General features: G+C 41.3%; 1 protein-coding gene across 1 annotated transcript in view; it reads left to right on the top strand.

Moving 5' to 3' along the window:
• C1QTNF12 (C1q and TNF related 12) overlaps positions 1 to 19,845 on the top strand; it is a 130,472-nt gene that overhangs the window by 97,577 nt on the left and 13,050 nt on the right. The window contains exons 4-6 of the mRNA XM_088470318.1: positions 717 to 901; positions 2,972 to 3,080; positions 4,003 to 4,093. Of these exons, the coding sequence (XP_088326444.1) occupies positions 717 to 901; positions 2,972 to 3,080; positions 4,003 to 4,093 (385 nt within the window). The remainder of the gene's footprint in view (positions 1 to 716; positions 902 to 2,971; positions 3,081 to 4,002; positions 4,094 to 19,845) is intronic.

The following is a 19,845-nucleotide window of genomic DNA, read 5'->3' as shown; positions in this document are numbered from 1 at the left end:
CCAGTACTTACAGTACCTGCTCACCACAGTGACGCTGGCTCCTGCTCCCGCTGCCGCACCACCGCTGCCTTGCTCTGACTGGATCTGACCAGATCCAGCAGGCGCTCAGAGCAGACTTGCTCCTCACATTGCGGGTGATGTCATGACATCACCCACGCAGTGCATCACTGGGAATGTTGGCCTCTGATGCGATCGGAGGCTTTAGCCTCTCATAGAAACGGCCCTGGGGGTGTGTACAAAAATACACATTCTCAGGCTTACTGTAAGAATGTGGCATATGCGCGCAATAGATCGCGGGTATTGCCGGCATCATCCGAATTTTAATTGACTCCTAAAAGTGTCTCCCTATTGTACAGCAGAACAGTCAGTTTCATGTAGTATTGGCAGGTGCACATGATACTGAATTAATATGATGGACACATTCACATGTCCTGTTCTTCCCAAACCCACGGCTTGGTTAGTAATATATATGATGCCAATACTATTGCTTTTCCACTTCAACGTCAATGGTTCCACTAAAACTATCTGTAACCATGGGTGCCCAGAAAGAAATGTACGTACACAGCTCTTCTTCATTATAGACCAAATATTACATTTAGTTACCTTGAAATGAGAATGCTGTGATCAGCAAAAAAAAATCAACTCAAGTCCTATTTATTTTCTTTTTTTCAGTTTGCTCTCATATTCCTCTCATTTTTATCTCCTTGTATCCATAGAGGCCACAGAGCGCCGTTTGGTGCCTGGAGATACCTCTGATTACACCAGCGAGCCCCCACCCTTAGTGCTCCCTATCAAGGACCTCTATCCATACAGACGGATAGATGAAGCCTTTCATTGCCGACTTAAAGGGTCAGTAATTGTGGACAAAAGGACATTGGCGGAGCTTCAGAATTTCCAGCTGGTAAGAAGAGGAAGCAATGACAAGTGAAGGGTGTTATGCTTCCCTATACACACCTTTGAACATTCAAATGCTTATAAATGTATTGTAATAATAACAAGTCATAGGTGTCCTCACCAATCCAATTGCCAAATAACAGGACACTCAACATGTCATTGCTGTTCAATTTGGTGTTCACATGAATCTGCTGCTGTTTGCCTAGATACATTGTTGGCAATGAGGAGCTGATTCAGAGCCGCTCGCTAGATGCGATCGTTCGCACGATGTGTATGCAAATTGCATAGGCAGTGCAATCGCACAGCAGTGCCTTAGCACGCCCTGTATTTCTTAGAGAGCGATCACATAGTGTATGCAGACACCCACCAGCCTGTCTTACGACGCCCACTTGTGTACGTCATGTCCAGGAAGTGTATGCAACCATCGGTACATCGGGGATAACATCGGATACGATCACAGCGCTTGAGGTTGACCATACCCTCCTGCAAGCACTGCGAGCACTTCAGTGTAAAAACAAGCCAGGTGACGTGTACTATGATGCTGTCTTATAATTATGCACACCTCTAAAACGCAGTTGAGATGCTCAAGCTCGCTTAATTTGCACCTCCACTCCCCCGTTTTTAATGGCCAGCCCTGTTACCACCTACAAACGGCTTCCCCTGTCACTCACTCTGCTGGGCTGTCTATGTGCAGCAAGTGAATACATTGTGAACTTTCTCTAAGGTATGCGCACGCACACTGCGATGCGTGCGCACAACACATACACACTGCATACCATCGGCTGCAGCGAGCATTTGCATCTTAGCATGCGGGTCTGAATGAGCTCCTGAGTTCCCAAACATGAAGTGAGTAAGAATATCATTTTTGTGTTATGTTAGAAACAAGCTAATGTAGTTAATTGTCTGTTTTTGCCCTGTCATTTCATCTTAGCTCAGTGAGTGCTAACAGGGCTGGGTCAACGTTTGTGGGGGCAATTCCATTAAAAAGTATAATGTGTAAATATTCCCAGCAGCACAAGTGTGTAAAACGCATTATATTGTCCTCATCACACGTTATGCCACACAGAAACCGCATTTCACATATGCCACAGTGCTCCCCACACTTGTGATGTAGCAGCGTTTGGGCTCCCCATGTATGGGGGCCTCTGGCTGACAAACCCAGTTGTTAAGTGTACACTGAGTGTGAGATGAACAAATATTCAGTCTATTCAGTCAATCAAAGAAGGAGTTATTGTTCTTAGGAATATTGGGTCAGACCACAATATGACTGTGAGTAATGGCCACATATTAATAAAGCACAAAGGTAGGTTTGATGTTGGCTTTCCTTTACATTTCAATCTGAGATGCTATTTATGATTTTGCATTGTACTGTAGGAGCATTCTTGATACAGTCTCCTATATTATTGTATTTTGTATTGTTTGGATTTGTGGTTATTGTAAGGCTAAAAAATACACTTACAAAGGACTTCTTGATAATGTAATTTACATGGCAATCATGTGCTTTATTATTAAACCTACTGAGTTTTTAGTATATCACATAGAATATCCAACGGCAGAGAAATCGCTTTCTGCCTGTAAGGTTCTCATGAGTGCAGGGTAGTTTGTTCTATATGACAGTATACAGAAGTAGCCTCACTAGAAGGATAAGTAGTTAACTGGAGACTGTCAAAATATTCAAATGAGCCTCTAAAAGAGGGGAAGGGACTTCTGTAAAATCACAGATTTCATTTTAAAGGTTAAAACTTTATGCCTGATGCTTTTACTGTCTATACAAATTATAAGTCGTCCATGGTAGATCAATTGGGAGTTCTCAGCACAACTTAAACACATGTAATAAAATAATTTACCATAATGTCTGTAATTATTTTTAATGAATTTGAATAGGGTGTGTAAATACAACTGGCCGCATTGCCAGCCCTCTCTCGTATTCGAATAGAAAAACACTTTCCCTGTTGAGAGCACACGGTCGCTAAAGGTTTTCACCCAAGGAGCAAACTCCTGCTGATATAATGTAACAAAAATGAGGTTTCTCCAGATTTGCTAGACTAAAGTATGTTCTGTTCTGCTTCAATTTCAGCCAACAGCTAAAGGCTCCTTCCTTCGGGGCTCAGGGTTGAATCTGACAACAGGCCGATTTACGGCTACTATTCCTGGGATCTACCAGTTTTCGGCCCATATTCATATAGGTGGGTAAGCTAAGTAGTTTGTACCTTAAATTGAAATTATAAATTGTAAGATTGTTAGCTGTTGTATCTTCTGATGCTCAAATAAAATTTGGGTCACTCACAACCTAAAGATAGCCGCCCACACCCCATGCACTTTACAAGGGTTTCCCAAGATATATTTTTTCTAATGTTGGTGCTTGTTAACAATTAATAAAGTAACTATTAATCATATCTTGATATCAGTATCTAGTTCTATAAAATAATGAAGTCAACAGTGAAGTAACTAAGAAAAATACTTTATTATTGCACAACTGAATATAATGGATAATGCATTTTCCAGCTACATAGTTAAACAGTCAGCAAGGACGAATAAAGACAAAATTCCATCCAGTTCAACCTATTCTTTTATGAACTTGTAGTGTTGATCCAGAGGAAGGTAAAATACCACACCAGCAAGGCAGCTGCCAATTTATCTTTGTTGTGGAAATAAAAATTTCTTCCTGACCCATAAAATGCCAATTGGAACTAATTTCTTGGGTTCCCCTAATAAGATGGGTAACGTGTGCTGGCCTCTAACAATAACATTTTTAATATTATATGCTGGCGATGTTATTAAAAAGTATGTGTAAATATTCTCAGCACCACATGTGTGTTAAACGCACACACGTAAAACGTGTTCTATGTGGAATGCAACATTATGGGACAAAAACAAAATGATAATTTAAACAAGTTTGTAAAGCAGATGCCAGGATTGCTTTGTCATACAGGATACAGAGCCACATACAGCCATGTTCACTTTTGGACGTTTAAATGGTGTTTATTTCAATGACATGTTACAGATTATGATAGTGCATAGTGAATTGTGGGTGTTTCCTGACTCATAATTGCTTTGTGCTATATTGTAAGCATAAATACTTGTTTTTATTACTTATGTTGTTTGTAGATCATAGTGAGATGAAAAGTAAGGGCCAGTTGCGTCCACGTGACAATGTGAGAGTCCTGATATGCATTGAGTCTCTGTGTCACGGATACACGTAAGTATAAATGACTGCTCATAATATGTGTATAACTTACATTCCAACAATTGCCGGACACTGAGATTTTATTTCATTATTTTAATATTTATTTAAAACTCATTTTACGCCATCATTCACTTATATATGTTCCCGAAGAAGAGTGAGAACTAGATATGGATTCTAGAAACGGACTTCTGTACACAGGGTCGTACCTACAGTATATTGATGTCATTTAATGACGGATCTCACTATTTTTATCAACTGTGCATGCAATGGAGCCTGTATCCGCAACTTTGAGCAACCATGGATGAGTTATATGCATCTCAGATGCATCTTCACTTATAGCTTAGTGGATGTTACTGGGTGGTAATGGGGTGTTTGCATGTAGGATAAGTGGGCCATTTGCGTGTTCTTGGCATGTAGACAGAATTGTGGGCTATTCAGAGATCCAGCTCTGAACGGATCTATTGCATCACTTATATGGCTGGTGCAAATGCTTATAGCACTTTCACAAGCGCATGCATGGAGGCGATGCTGCAGCAATAATGTGTGCAACTCTGAATGATATTCACGTGAGACTCTGAAACAAGCCCATTGTCTGAGGCAACATGTTTTAGAGGACAGAAAATTAATGTAATTCCTTTTACCACATCGCTGCTGAGGGTTTTCTTACCCTTGTGCTGAGGTAATTCTTTCACATTTGTGCTAGTCACATTCCAACATCAGTATAAGTTATATTTTTTGTGGAACCCACACAAATTATGCCTTTATTTTTTCAGAAGATTTTGGGCCTGAATTATCAACGAGTTTTATCGCTCACAAGATAATGATAAATGGTGCTAAAGCCAATCAGCTCCCAACTGTCATTTTTCAAACAGATGACAGTTGGGAGCTGATTGGCTGGAGCACCATTATCATATGCAGCAAGTTTATTACTCGTTGTGAGTGATAAAACTTGTTGATAAATGAGGCCATTTGTGTCTTTATAAAATACTGTTAGTATTTTACACATTCTAACACCTCAACATTTTCAAATATTTTCTGGTGATCACCAGACCAGCAGACACCCCTGGAAATAGAGTTAGGAACCTCTGTTGTATATAATTTCACATTATGGGGACTATTTATCTCAATCAGCATTTCCGATGTGATTGTGATGAGATAAATGTGTATACTTTCGCATTGCTATATCACAGGAATGTAACAGAATTCGGTTGCTGGGACAGAGCTGGCGGGAAAGCTCTGTCCCAGTGAAACCCTTCACTTGCAAGATCACACTCTGCCCATGCCTAGTAAGGCAGTGCAGGGAGTAGTGACAAGCATGCAGCTTGTGTCGGATAGGACACTGACTGCATGCAGAAACAAAATAAATGTTTGTAACAGAAAATAAATAAAAAATTGCTTACCTGCACCCAGGGATCGGTGATCTGTAAGCTCCTTTTGTAACCCGGTCAGTTGAGCTGTGTAATCAGCTGATATGTTGGCTGGGAGCAGCTCAGCTGACCGGGTTACAGAAGGAGCACATTAACCACCGATCCCTGGGTGCAGGTAAACAATTTTTTATTTATTTTCTATTAGAAACATTTATTTTCTTTCTGCATGCAGCTTTCTTTCTGGATGCAGCTTGGTGCCCCGATCTGTTGTGTGGAGGATGGGGGAGTTGCTGGATGTATCTCTGTGCAGCTTACAAATCACTTACTGTCATTGGTCCTTCTGTGCCTGTGTTCGCCACACTGCAGAGCAGGAGAACTGGGAAGGGATCTCCCTCTCTGTCAGGCACAGCACACATCTCATATTTGCTGAATGGATGGAAGCCTCTATAACGCCATCTGAAGATGGCGTTAATTTTGTGAGGGTCCCTCCATTATTATTTCACAATTTAACTTTAGTAAATATCTGAAAAGATCGCATTTCCCATTACAGGTATGGAAAATATGATGTGCAGTCGAAAAAAATGTGCAAATTCAGGGCAATTTGATATACTTAGGGGATACAAAAATTTTTATATTAATTTAGTAGAAAAAAATTGGTACATAGGCCCCTAAAGCTGATAAATTTCAAATTTTGAATTTGAAATGATAGAGAAACCTTGGCAGTGGTGATATACATATAATATTCGGAACTTATACTCAGTGGCAAACGCAGGATTTCCAGAGGGGGGTTTCCAAATGCTTAATTTTAGAGCGAGTGTGGCCTGTCAATGAAGAGGACAGAATTAGTACTTAACCAGCTTTAATAAGTGTCATACAAAGTATATTGTGTGTGTCATAATTCCAGCATATACAGGACCAGTGATCACAGTAAGCCATTAGATGCGTCAATAGGCCATCCTGTCTGAGCAGAAAATATTTATTTTAGATGTGGCACCATTTCAGACTATTGGAGCAAGTCCGGGAGCCAGGAGGAGCAGCAGAAGAACCTAGCACTGCCCTGGACATACTGTATATGTACATATTGGGCTCTATAGCAGTGCATCTCTAACAGTGCATGTTTTCCAGATCTTCTAGTTGGTGCACAGGAGGTTATTTATTACTGGCTGATACATGTTAAAAGATCCACAGGTGGTGCTAATTATTTCATTTGTGATACTGAGAAGAACATGCAGCACTAGTAACAATCTATTATATTACTATCTCTATTGTGGTGATGGTGTGGGCTGGGGTGGGGGGTTTCCAGGCAGATGGAAACCCCCCTGCATTTGCCTATGATACTGGCTGCATTTTCTTAAACTGAATAAAACTTAAAACACAAGCATTGTAGACAGTGTAAATCCTTGAAGTAAACCAGATAAATAGAGCCTCAGAATAACCACATTTTGTGCACGTAATGTGGACACACTTGTGGGGGACTTGCGCGTAACTTACATGCCACTTTGAATCATGCCATATTGTTGTCATTTAATGAGAATAACTGTGCTTGTAAATAACTCAACACAATGTCTGACAGCTTATTATTTAAATTAAGTTAGCTGCGGAGGTTTACTATTAACCCCATCACATAAGGTTTCCAATGTTAAACTCTTTTTAAAATAGTTAGAGGCAGATTAATGATGTTGATGACAACTGAAGAGCTAGTGTTTATATTCTTGGCATGGAACTTTCTTATTGACTGTACTAGTTTGACACACTTGTTTCTGGAATATTAAATGACTCGTCTCTAAATTTTACTAAGTGATGGTCTACAATTTGTGTCCTACTGTAAATTGTTATGCGTCCTATGGAGCATGTAGAAGAGATTTGATTGTCTGTTGTTATTTATAAAGTGCTGGACAGTTTAGTCTGCACAAGAAATGTCATCCCACAATGATCCAGGGAGTGTGATTTGGAAATCTTGGAAGTTCTCACTTCAATTGTGTTTTGAGGCAGAATAGTTTTCATAGAATATTGGCACTCTTTCAGGTATTCCTATAAAAATATCCTCAATTGAAGCTCTAGTTCTAGATCATCTAGAATGGACATCTGCTTAAGCCCTCTGTTTTCCCCTCTGGCACAGAATGTGTTAATGTGCATTACAGCAAAATTCTCTTTGAATTCATATAACTGTAACATATAATAAAAGCTCAGAATAATTATAGAAAAGTGAATTTACAGGAAAGTCAAACAAATGAAAAATATGAGCAAGTGCCAAATGTCTTTTCAACATATCACCATATTCACCTTCCCAAAATCACCCCCTCAGGTCCTGCCCCTCCTCCTGTTCCATGGCAGGTATGCCAAGTCAAAATCAGGTTTTGCACTTGTACCACTTTAGCTTTGCTGTCGTCAGTGTGATCTCATGCCCTAGCAATGTTCCATTCACGCCTTCTTCTGCCCACCCGCCTGGCACTCGCTATTTCCCAGCAGAGTTTGTTCCCCTGCATCACTTTCCAGTAAACTGTCTTTTTATTGTTATGAAGGACCTAACTGATATTACGTCTCAAGAGAGACGGAATTGTCAAGGAGCTGGAATAGTGCCGAACACCTTCACAAAACATCCCTCTCTGGTGCCAATAGTTTCTAAAAGTACGCTGCGTAATAAACACTAAAAAGAAATTATGTGCAAAATACATCTAGAAGACCGAGATAACCTCTTGTAACTGTCCCTGAGCATAGATTCCTAAAATTTGCACTGAGGTTTATATATGGTAATTAGAATATCTAATAAAAAATTATGACAATAGTATAAAATCTTGGAGTTAACACATAGCGATAGATGTAGTAAGACAATTGGAAATCATTGCACCTCTTACTCTGTGCAAGAGCTGCAACGGCAGCAGGAGTGTCGTTGTCCACTGGGCTGTTTTATCTTTATAGATCATTGACAACATTCAGATTTGGCTGGAGCTTAAAGGGCAGTGCACAGTCTCTGCGTATAGATCTAAGGGCATTGTGTAGATTTAAACTGGGGTTCACACACAAATAGAAGTGGTTATATGTGGCTTACAACACATAGCCTCAGAAGAGTTTCAGAGTGACCCACAATAATCTGCAGCACATGGACATATGGTCAGTTTTCTGAGATCTCCAATTAATGTTTCACCAATCCCAAATAACATTTCTTAGATCCCTAGTAGATACTGAGCGGTAACGTTGGTTGTTTTTGGCCCATACAATCGAATCTATCCATTAGGCAGGTGGAATGATGGCATCTATGGGTAACTTGGTTTTTGAAGAACGGTACGTTGAGCCTAAAGTGTGGCCGTGTATGTTAGGATACACACCTTCATCCTGTTTGCTACATTTATGGCTCTGTGTCCAATTTGGCCAGACACATGGGTGACCAAATTGGATAGACTTGACTGTTCGATGGTCAGGCCAAATGTCCTGGTCCAAGGTAGATCCATTAATGGGGTGTACACTTCTTCAGACACCTTAAAGCTACATACTGTATGTGCATTTTTTTATTAGCCAATTTTGAAGATCCTGGGAGACGGTCTAGACAATCAAAGTTCAATCTATATGGGAGTAAAATCTTGACTATGACTACAATGGTCCAAATTGAGCAATCTTGAAAGCGTAAAGGAAAAATCAATTGTGCATGGCTGCCAGGAAGAACATTTTCTCACTGCAGCATTTCAGGTTCCCATTAAATTAGAAATTTTTATATTTTGTATTCAAATTTCTCAGTATAAGGAGAGCACTGGTGGTGCCTAAATCAGGCAAAATTCAAAGATCCTCAATTATTACTGAATTATGTTGTAAATCTCATAAGGTGTCAGTTAACTGCCTGATGTTACTGGCAACTTATTGATACCCTAACCCAACCCAACCCAACACTGGTGTTAACATCTGTAACTGCAATTTATAAAATGTCTCCTAATATTTTATTATTCTATACTCCTCCACTAAGATCTTTTGTTTGTGGAATATTAAAATTTACCATCATGTGAAATGGTGAAATACAAAGTATAATTAGCTAGTTAACACTTAATGGCTTAGAGTAGCTGATCATATAAACTGTTTTCCAACCAACAGAAGAAAAATGTATATAAATTATTTGCAAATCATCTAGTCCAATGAGAAATATGAACAAAAAATTGTTATATTCCTACTTAAGTGCCTTAAGAAGGTACTGAGTAAAACAATTCGCTAAAGCAGCTGTTTTCAAATCTACCAATCACAAACAACACAAAACAAAGAAACATCATTATGGTCAATTAACAAAGAAACATAAAAATAATGTGGAAAATAAAATAGTGTGTCTGAATTTATCATTCTAAACCAAGTTATTGAAAATAATACATCAAAAACTTCTAAAAATTAAACAAAGGCTAGAGATGAAAAAAGAGCTCTGTGATTATCAGTTCCAAGGAAGCTCCGAAACATAGACCCAACAATGTGTATATTCGTACCCATGATGCTGAATGTTACTGAAAGATCTTATTGCAAGAATGGCTTGGCATGCAAGCAAATTATAAATGTAGAATGCCGCTGACAGTGACAAATGTTTTTAAAAGTTTTAATAGTAAGATATGCTGTATTTATAGGTTTTTATATTACTTGTTGTAAATAGATTGGTGTAGATGCAAATAAGTGTTTTATGGTCTTCTTGGAAAGAAAACAAATTCCTAAAAGCGGTTACATTTAATAGTTACTGTGTTATAAAAACACCTTTGTTGTTTAAAAAAATAAATAAATAATTGACGTGCAGAGCAACAAAAACGCTAATAAATCCAAAATGCAGTAAAAGGTAAAAGGATCTTATACTTGATGTACTGTACAACGTGTATACTTACATCAACTAAAAATAATAATCATAATAATAGTATTATGATGATTATTATCATTATTATTAATTCAAATAATAGTATTATTAATAATGATTTTTATAATAATAATAATGATGACGATAAAAATAATAATTATACAAATATATACATCTTAGTATAACTATGAGAGTAATAAACAGAAAGTTGAAGAAATAGGTTCTTGGAGTAAAATTTAATTATGTTTGGTTTATTAAAATTAGATTATGACAAACTGGCAGTGTTTGCTAGTGTCTTTAATACAGACTGAATGTATGTTGAACATGTTCTAATCTGTTTGATTTTACAGAATTGAATATATGTGTAATATGCTTCAGTTGTTATGTACAACACAACTGTAATCTAGCAGGTAATGGATGAACTTCTACACTGGAAAATGTAATTATACAGAAAAGTATCTAGTCCAAATTTTAAATGAGAGAGTGTTACCTGTATATAATCAATGGCATATGGTCATGTTTCTGCCAGCAATCAGCATATGATACACAATTCTTTATTTGAAGCCACAAGACAAGAATGTATTAAATCTTAACATAATACAGAGGTTGGAAATGATTATTCTAAAGCTAGGAAACTCACAAACACTTTTGAGTAATACTGAAGGGGGTAGCTATAACGTAACATTGGAAGAGACAAGTGGGAATTAAAGTGGGTTAATTGACTTGGATCCAAAAAAAGGACAATTTAGAGGTATTGTTCTTTACAAAACACAGACCCTTCAATGACCTCTTGTATCCGGTACAAGGTGGTCTGCTTCCAGACTACCAACTTAAATGACTATTGCAGTATCCTTGGCTGACTTAATTGATGAGGTCACTACAATAATAAATGAAGTGGGAAGTTCGCAGAGTATTTTGTATCGGGTGGGAGAGGTTACATTGGATGGTCTGGAATCACATTTAGGGGACAAACTAGGTAAATCCTGGCTCTGAATGTCTGTAAACAAACTCATGGATACTGGACATATTATTTCCGCCTCCTGATGGTATGATGTGTACTGGAAGAATAATATTCTGTAATGCAGTTGGAATGTGAAAGTGTGACTGTAACGCCTACCACACAATGGAACAAGTGAAACTCGGTGACATCCGATATTGGCCCAGTGCAGTCAGTTTGGGTCGCAGTATCTTGGCAAAACTATTGTGTTTTTCCTCTGACACTGGTATGGGGTGATTTATAATTGCACGAGATGTTATCCACACCTACGTAATTGGAATAACAAGTCTGTGTGAGAGATACAGGTATACCAAAGGAAGGTTGGAATGATAAATATTTTAATTTTAGGTATATCACATTTTGTGCTACATTAACTGCTGCATGAAAAAAAAACTAAAATAGTTGTATTTCTTAAGATAAATAGTTATTAAACACTTAATTCATACCTAGAACAGATAAAATACATTTGAGTACCTGTGTTTAAAAGTAGTACTTGTTATTTATATGTGCACCACTTGAAACGTGAAATCCCCCTGTCAATCAGTTATCACGAGTATGAACTGGGCTTGGCATGGCCACCACTTGTCACAGAGGATGAGCTCCTTATCTCTCCTCCGCTGCATCTGTCCAATATTCCTTCCTCTTCTCCTCACTGTCTCTCTTCTCTCATGTATGTATATAGGTAAAACAACAACTGATACATGGCATAAAGAAACAGTAATATATTAATGTAAAAATATAGATAACCAAGCAAGAAGAAGGCAACACATAACTCATTTATTATATATAGTACATACTTGCCTACTTCTGAAAACTAGTTTCAGGCAGACTGCAGATGGCAGTAGAATGCGCTCGGCGCGCCATTGAGGGGGCGTGGTCAGCTCCACCCAAAGGGCATGTCTAGCTCCACCTATGGGCTGATATAGGGCATGTCTAGCTCCACCTATGGGCATGTCTAGCTCCACCTATATTACCACTCAGGTGTATCCTGGTATGTGCCCCCCCCATGTTCACATTAATAGAGGACACCCCACATATACTTTAATAGTGCCCCCATTCACATTAATAGAACCACCCTCAGATTCACATTAATAGAGCCCACCACATTCACATTAATAGAGCTCCCCCCACATTCACATTAATAGATTCCGACACACACACAGCCGAATAGATCTCCCCTCCCATCTCCTCTGCTGCTGCACTGACATCAATCAACTTTGCAGGATCTATAGTGATAGTGAGCTCAGAAAAACTCACAGACTCATGCAGCCCTTTCTTCAGTCCCCCGGCGTCGGCTCCTCCTCCTCTGTCCTCTGTCAGTCTGAACTGACATTCTTCATTTGGGCAGTGCGTGTGCTGGTTGCAGGGGAGGGGCGGGCCCGGGAGGTTTCTCCCGTCCCTTTAGCATCCGCACTCCTTTACTCCCTGCACTCATGACTCATGGCGGCCGTCCCCGCCGCAGATGCCGCCAAGCACACTGACTAGGCCAATATCAGTGTGCATTGTGATCTAGGCCAGCTACAACTACCCACAACCCCGCGTTGGTCGGCCTTTAACTAACATTACGTCCCCGTGCAGGCCCCAGCATTTAAAAAAACGTGAGTTGAAGTATAATTTGCGGGGCAGCAGTAGGCTACATTAGAAATCGTGAGCCTCCGGCTAAAATCGGGAGGGTTGGCAAGCCTGATATAGTATAGACATTCGGCGGTTCAGATCCTGACAGCGGAGGCCCGGCAGGGGTGAAAATCCCAATCGCCAATTAAGGTAAGTGCTGCTAACCCTACTCCCTACCCTAACCCTCCCTTAGGGGTGCCTAACCATAACCTCCCCCCCTAGTGCCTAACCGTAACCCCCCTGTAAGTGCCTAAACCTAACCCCAACTTCCCTGCTGCCTAAACCTAAGTCTCCCGGGGGGGGGTGCCTAACCCTAACCTCCCCCCGGGAGTGCCTAACCCTAACCCCCCCTTCCCCTAGCCTAAACCTAACCCTAACTCCCCCAGGGAGTCCTAAAACCTACCCCCCCCCCCTCGGCTGTCCGCGCCCAGCACCCAGCTTACCTTCGTTCGGAATGCCGGGTGTTGGGCTCCCGGCGTAAGTCTAATGACAGGCTTCAGGTTTTCGACGCCTGTCATTAGTACCTTGCCGGGATTTGACAGTCGGGAAGCCAGCAGTCGGCATTTAGACCATCGGCTTCCTGACTACATCCCTAGATGTTTATATCCTATCCTACTTCCATTAGTTACACAACTGTTAATTAATAGCATAAACTTCATTTAACAAATCACCTTATATAAATGTAAGGGACAAACATTATTATAATGTGGTAATCAGAAAGGCATTCTAAAGCCTTGGATTAAGCAATAAGTTATCAGGGCCGCAACTAGGGGGGCTAAGGGGACACGTGACCCGGGTGCCGGACTTGAGGGGGTGCTGGGGAGAGGCTGCCTGGAGACTAGGTTGCTGCTCTTGTGGGTTTGAAGCTGCGTCCCGGCCTTGAGAGGTACAGAGACACCGCCAGTCTAATGTGGTGCCGGTCACAAGCCAATCAGTGCTCGTGGACCGGCAGCCAATCAGCAGAGGCTGCCCAATCCGTGAGCTCCAATTGGTTCGCGTACGGCGCTACATTACAATGACGGCAGTACTGACAGTTCCCCAGCGTGTGGCAGCCCCGTCCCGCGCCAGCCAGAGCTCTCCCACCGCTCGGCCCTGGCAGGTAAGAGAAGTGAGATGAGGCCATACTGTTCCTAAATGCAAAAGAGGCCTTACTGTGGCATAATGTGTAGGAGCCTTACTGTGGCATAATGTGTAAGGGGCCTTACTGTGGTTTAATGTAAAAGGGGCCTTACTGTGGCATAATGTGTAAGGGGCCTTACTGTGGTATAATGTAAAAGGGGCATTACTGTGGCATAATGTGTAAGGGGCATTACTGTGGTATAATGTACAGTATAAGGGGCATTACTGTGGCTTAATGTATAAGGGGCATTACTTTGGCATAATGTGTTGTAAGGAACATTACTGTGTCACAAAACCACACGCCCTTTTCGTCCTACTCGTCTATGTTGTATTTTTTGGGGGGGCGCCAATTTATGGCCTTGCCCCGGATGACAAAAATCCTAGTTTCGGCCCTGAAGTAATTGTGCATGTATTATTATTTTTGGACATAATACATAACGCTATGAACTGTTAAATAATCATGCAGTTATTCTGATGTCTAATTTTAGCAGCCACATTGAAAATCTTTTCTTAAGCATAGCAAAAAGTTAAAGCAGTAATTCAGCAGTTTATAGCAAAGTTAACCAATGAACACCTGAACAGAACGGGATGAGGTCAATATCCCGACCGCAGAGAATCCAGCGCTCAGAATGCCGGCCCGGAATCCCGACACCTGTCAGAATCCCGGCGCCGGCATCCCGACCGCCGGAATCTCGAAGGTGAGTAGCGGGGTTAGGGGGATCGTTACGGTTAGGCACTAGGGGGAGGGTTAGGGTTAGGCACTAAGGGGGGAGGGTTAGGTTTAGGGTGTGGGGAGGGGGAAGTTAGGTTTAGGCACTGGGGGGGTGAATAGGTTGTTAGGTTCAGGCACTGGGGAGGGAGGACTAGGGTTGGGGTAGGGAGAAAGGGAGGGTTAGGATACCGACCAACAGCTGGGATCCCAGGCACCGGCATTCTGTACCCATCCTGAACAGAACACTATTTGTGCAATTAAAACTTACAATTTATGAATTATTACTTACAGTCATGGCTGGCACTACTACTAGGTGAATCTTGGCCAATGTCACTCATTCAGTGTCCTAATTGTCACTGCAGTGCCCCCATTCTGTGTGCCAGCTGCTGACTTGGAGGGGGTTTCAGCAGCAGGCAGATTCTTACCTCCTTCCTGTTTGCAATGGTGTGGTGTGATGATGTCACAGACCAGCCCCTCATTGCTAAGAGTAAATTATGCTCCACGCTAGGTAAGAAGCAAGTAGGCAAGGCAGAATTGAGGAAGAGGGTAGTGGCCCGATTAACAGTTACTTGCAGGACCAATTTTCAGGCGCCTGAGCCCCATACTACTGTATCCCGCTTCCTGCACTTCTGTCATGACAGGTACTCTACCCTACAAGCTGACTCTTTGTACCCATTTAAAATTAAAACTGCTATTCATATTAAGTGTTTTCAGCTGTTTTCCTATAGCTGTCTCCCTTTTTTATATAAAACTATTAGTATTACCATTTTTATGGATCCTTTTCTTCAATTGTTACAGGAATATTGCTGCCGTTTTTCTCATCTAACTTGTGGGCTACAAATTTGGTGGGAGCAATGTGTGTGTACTGGTGGGCAGTGTTGGTGATATAAAATGGTGGGTACAAATTGTCACTGCTTAATTAAAACATGTGGGAGTCTGAGTCGGACACAGTGCGTCAGTTGCGTCTTTTGCAGCTGTCTTAAAATTAGAGATGTGCACTGGATCATTTTTGCTGGGTTTGTATTTGGCTTGGATTCATAGTCCAGCTTTGGATTTGGATTTGCCAAACCGCTGTGACTGGTTTTGGATTTGGATTTTTTACAAAAATGTACCAAAAAAAGCTAAAATCACATAATTTGGGATTTTTTTTGTTGCTAGAGTATTATTAACCTCAATAACATTAATTTCCAATCACTTATAGTCAATTTACACCACCTCACAGCTCACAATATTGTTTTCACCATTATTGTCCAAAGGCTGCAGTGTGCTGGCTGGTGACAGAGCAGCTGCACAAACACTGCAGTTAAAGCACATCTATGAAACATTGCCACACAGCAGTGGCAGAAATGAAAGGTAGTGCAAGATGGAATTGTTCTTGGGCCCTCCCACCATTGGGCCCTCCCACCCATCCTTATGTTGGATATTAAAAAGGACATGCACACTTTAACAGACCAAGCAATTCAGCGATATGGACTGCCACTTTTGTGGCTGCAGTGCCCCCACAAAGCAAGCTACCAATCGGCTTAAGGAAACAGCTCTACAGTGGCAAGATGTCACCATCATTGCCATCCTCACCCTCATCATTGTGTACATCATTCTCACACAATATTAATTCATCCCCGCTGGAATCCACCATTACAGAAGTCTCTGTACTGTGACATAATTGCCGGGAAAGGTCTTCCAGTTCATTTTGATGAACATCATCTTTTCCACATTTGAGGAAGTAGCCTCCTTTGCCGTTCGCTCACAAGGTTCCCGGCTGTGCTGAAAACTCTCTCCGAGTACACAGTGGAGGGTGGGCAACTTAAGTAATGCAATGCCAATTTGTACAAGGGCCTCCAAATTGCCTTTTTTTCCTTCCAGTACTCGAAGGGACTCTGTAACATGTCTATTTGTACGTTCTCATGAAAATAATCCTCCACCAATCTTGATGGTGATCGTATCAGATGGAGTTACGGTTGAAGTGTCACTAATGTTGGGCAATTCTTTTAGACCCGACAAGATGCCAAAATGTTGGGTTGACTTATCTGCATCACCACTGGGTCTTTTAGGAAAGCTAATTTTTTTTCTGGCTGCTGCTGAAGAAACTGAATGAGGAGACATCGTAGTGACATTTGTCACTCGAGCTTCCAACTTGCTCACCAGGAGCTCTTTGCATCTTATAAGATCTGGGTCAGATGGAAAGAAAGACACAGCATACAACTTAAACCTTGGATCAAGCATTGTTGCTAAAATGTAGTGATCAGATTTCAAGATATTGGCCATCCGTAGATCCTGGCGAAGCAAATAAAGGATTTGATCTACAAGTCTGGCATACTTTATGGATTCGCTTTAATCTCCTCCTTCAATTTCTCCAGCTGATTTTCCAAGCCTAATTAGGGGAAACACCTTACTTAAACTAGCAGTGTCAGCACTCAATTCATATGTGGCTACTTCAAATGGTTTGAGCACCTTGCACAAGTAAGAAAGTACTCTCCACTGTGCTGGGCTAAGGTACATTCCCCTTCCTCTCCCAATGTCATTGCTTGTTGTGTAGCTTTTGATGGCTTTTTGCTGTCCCTCCATCTGCTGAAGCATATAAAGGGTGGAGTTCCACCTTGTTACCACCTCTTGCTTCAATTGATGGCAGGGCAAATTATACTGTTCTTGCAGGTGCTGCAATCTCCTGCATGCTGTTGCTGAATGCCGAAAATGTCCCAAAATTTTTTGGGCCACAGACAGCATCTCCTGCACGCCCCTGTCATTTATTAAAAAACCCTTCACCACTAAGTTGATCATGTGAGCAAAACAGGGGATGTGTTGAAATTCACCCAGCTGTAATGCTTTCACAATATATGTGGCGTTATCAGAATCATAAATCCTGAGGAGAGTCGAAGTGGGGTAAGCCATGTTTCTATGACATCTCTTAGTTTTTCTAAGAGGTTGATAACGGTATGCCTCTTATTGAATCCGGTGATACACAGAGTAGCCTACCTCTGAATAAGCTGGCGTTGTTTGTTAGATACTGCTTCTGCTGCTGCTGAAGGCGATTCACCCACCCAGTGGGCTGTCACAGTCATGTAATGTTTAGTTTGCCCACTACCACTTATCCACATATCTGTGGTTAGGTGGACAGTTGTTACCATGGCATTTTGTATGCCAATAATTAGGTTATTTTAACGTTCCGGTACAGCCGAGGAATGTTTTTTTGGATACAATTAAACCGAGATGGAATTTGGTACAGGGGACACAGGACCTCAATTAACTGTGTAAAACCCACTGCATTAATTGCAGATATTGGATGCAGATCTGATACTAGCATAGCCATCATGACGTCAGTGATCCGCTGTGCGACTTGGTGAGAGCTGTCATACTTGCTTCCCCTTGCAAAGGATTGTTTAACAGTCAATTGTTTTGGTAAACTTGGTCCACTTCTGGGATGAAGATCCACCACCTGCAGCAGCAGCAGGCCTAGCGCTCAACGATTCTTCTGAGGAGTCCTGGAAAGGGAGGAGTCACCTAGCAATAACAAATTGGATGCCGGACTACCTCTGTTCATTACTGAGGATATTGAGGATGAAGGTTTTGGCAGTGGGGATTGCTGATGCTGGGATCTAGTAGAGAAAAGTGAGCTAGCTGATGCTGGACTGCTTGTTGTTATTTTTGTAGCACCAGTTTTTGATGTTATCAAATACTTGTCATGAGCTCGCTGCAGATTACGTAATAGTGTGGAGGTTCCTAGATGCTTAACATCCCTACCTCTACTTACTGTGGTTCCAAAAAGGCTACAGATGGTTTGACAAATGTCAGGATTTGGGTAAAAATAATTCCAAACATAATAGGTGGATTTGTTGGTCCTATGCCCAGGCATGACAATGGCCTTCTTCTTATCTTGACCAAGAGCCACTTCCAGTGGTGCCTGACTTACACAAACAACATCCTCATCCTCAATATCCTCATTAGTGCCAGCGTCAGCTACCTGTACACAAATATCCCCTTCATCCTCTTGCTATTTCACGTTGGCATCCTCAATTTCTATGTCATCAGCTATACTTATGCTGCTCATCCCCACAAATACAGAGGGAGCAGAAACTGTGGAAGGCGGCGTCTCTGTAAGGCCAGGCTCACACTTAGACTCTCCACAGGGATTTGTGGCATTTGTGTTTCTAAAACGCACAGTTTGATCTACTGCCTTAGTAGTTTTCAGTATTTTTACACTTTTTATAAAGTCCTTTCCATGCCACTGTGTGTGGTGAATGGTATGTTGCCAATTTTCTGTTTTTCTGCACTAACCTTTAGTGTTGTTTTTGTCATTACCCCTGTAAAATGTAGATTTTTTTTTAATTTCAGATACTCTAATTTTTTAAAGCCTCTACACCCTTGAGCATCAGATTTAGATGATAGAGAAGGACTAGTATCGTCATCATGACTGGTTGTAGCTGCTGCAGTGCTAGCATTTGCTTGCTGCTTCTGCCCTCCTCTCGGTTGGTTGTCATGATCCATATTGATGAAAACTTGTGTGTTATGGACACACAGAGGGCTACGGCCCAAGGAGTCACATTGCTTGTATACACAGAGGGCTATGGCCCAAGGAGTCACAGTGCTTGTATACACAGAGGGGTACAGCCCAAGGAGGTCACAGTGCTTGTATACACAGAGGGCTATGCCCAAGGAGTCACAGTGCTTGTATACACAGATAGCTATGGCCCAAGGAGTCACAGTGCTTGCATACACAGAGGGCTATGGCCCAAGGAGTCACAGTGCTTGTATACACAGAGGGCTAATGCGCAAGGAGTCACAGTGCTTGTGAACACAAAGGGCTATGGCCCAAGGAATCATGGTGCTTGTATACAGTATACATAAAGGGCTACGGCCCAAGCATTCACAGTACTTGTATACACAGAGGGCTATGGCCCAAGGAGTCACAGTGCTTGTATACAGTATACATAGAAGGCTACGGCCCAAGGAGTCACGGTGCTTGTATACAGTACACAGTGGGATACAGCACAAAAAAAATGTTTATTTTTTTTATTTCTATCCATTTTTTTTACTTTTTTTATACTTTTTGAAAAATATTATTTTGCATTTTTTTTACACTGGAGCAGATGTGCATGAGTATAGCACAGCATACATCAGCGTGCCATGCAGTGTGCCCCCTATACACAG

The sequence above is a fragment of the Taudactylus pleione genome, unplaced genomic scaffold, assembly GCF_031769625.1.
Source record: "Taudactylus pleione unplaced genomic scaffold, aTauple2 ptg000097l, whole genome shotgun sequence".
Taxonomy (NCBI): Eukaryota; Metazoa; Chordata; class Amphibia; order Anura; family Myobatrachidae; genus Taudactylus; species Taudactylus pleione.
The sequence above is the reverse complement of the archived record's forward strand: the minus strand, read 5'-3'. Positions and strand labels throughout refer to the sequence as shown.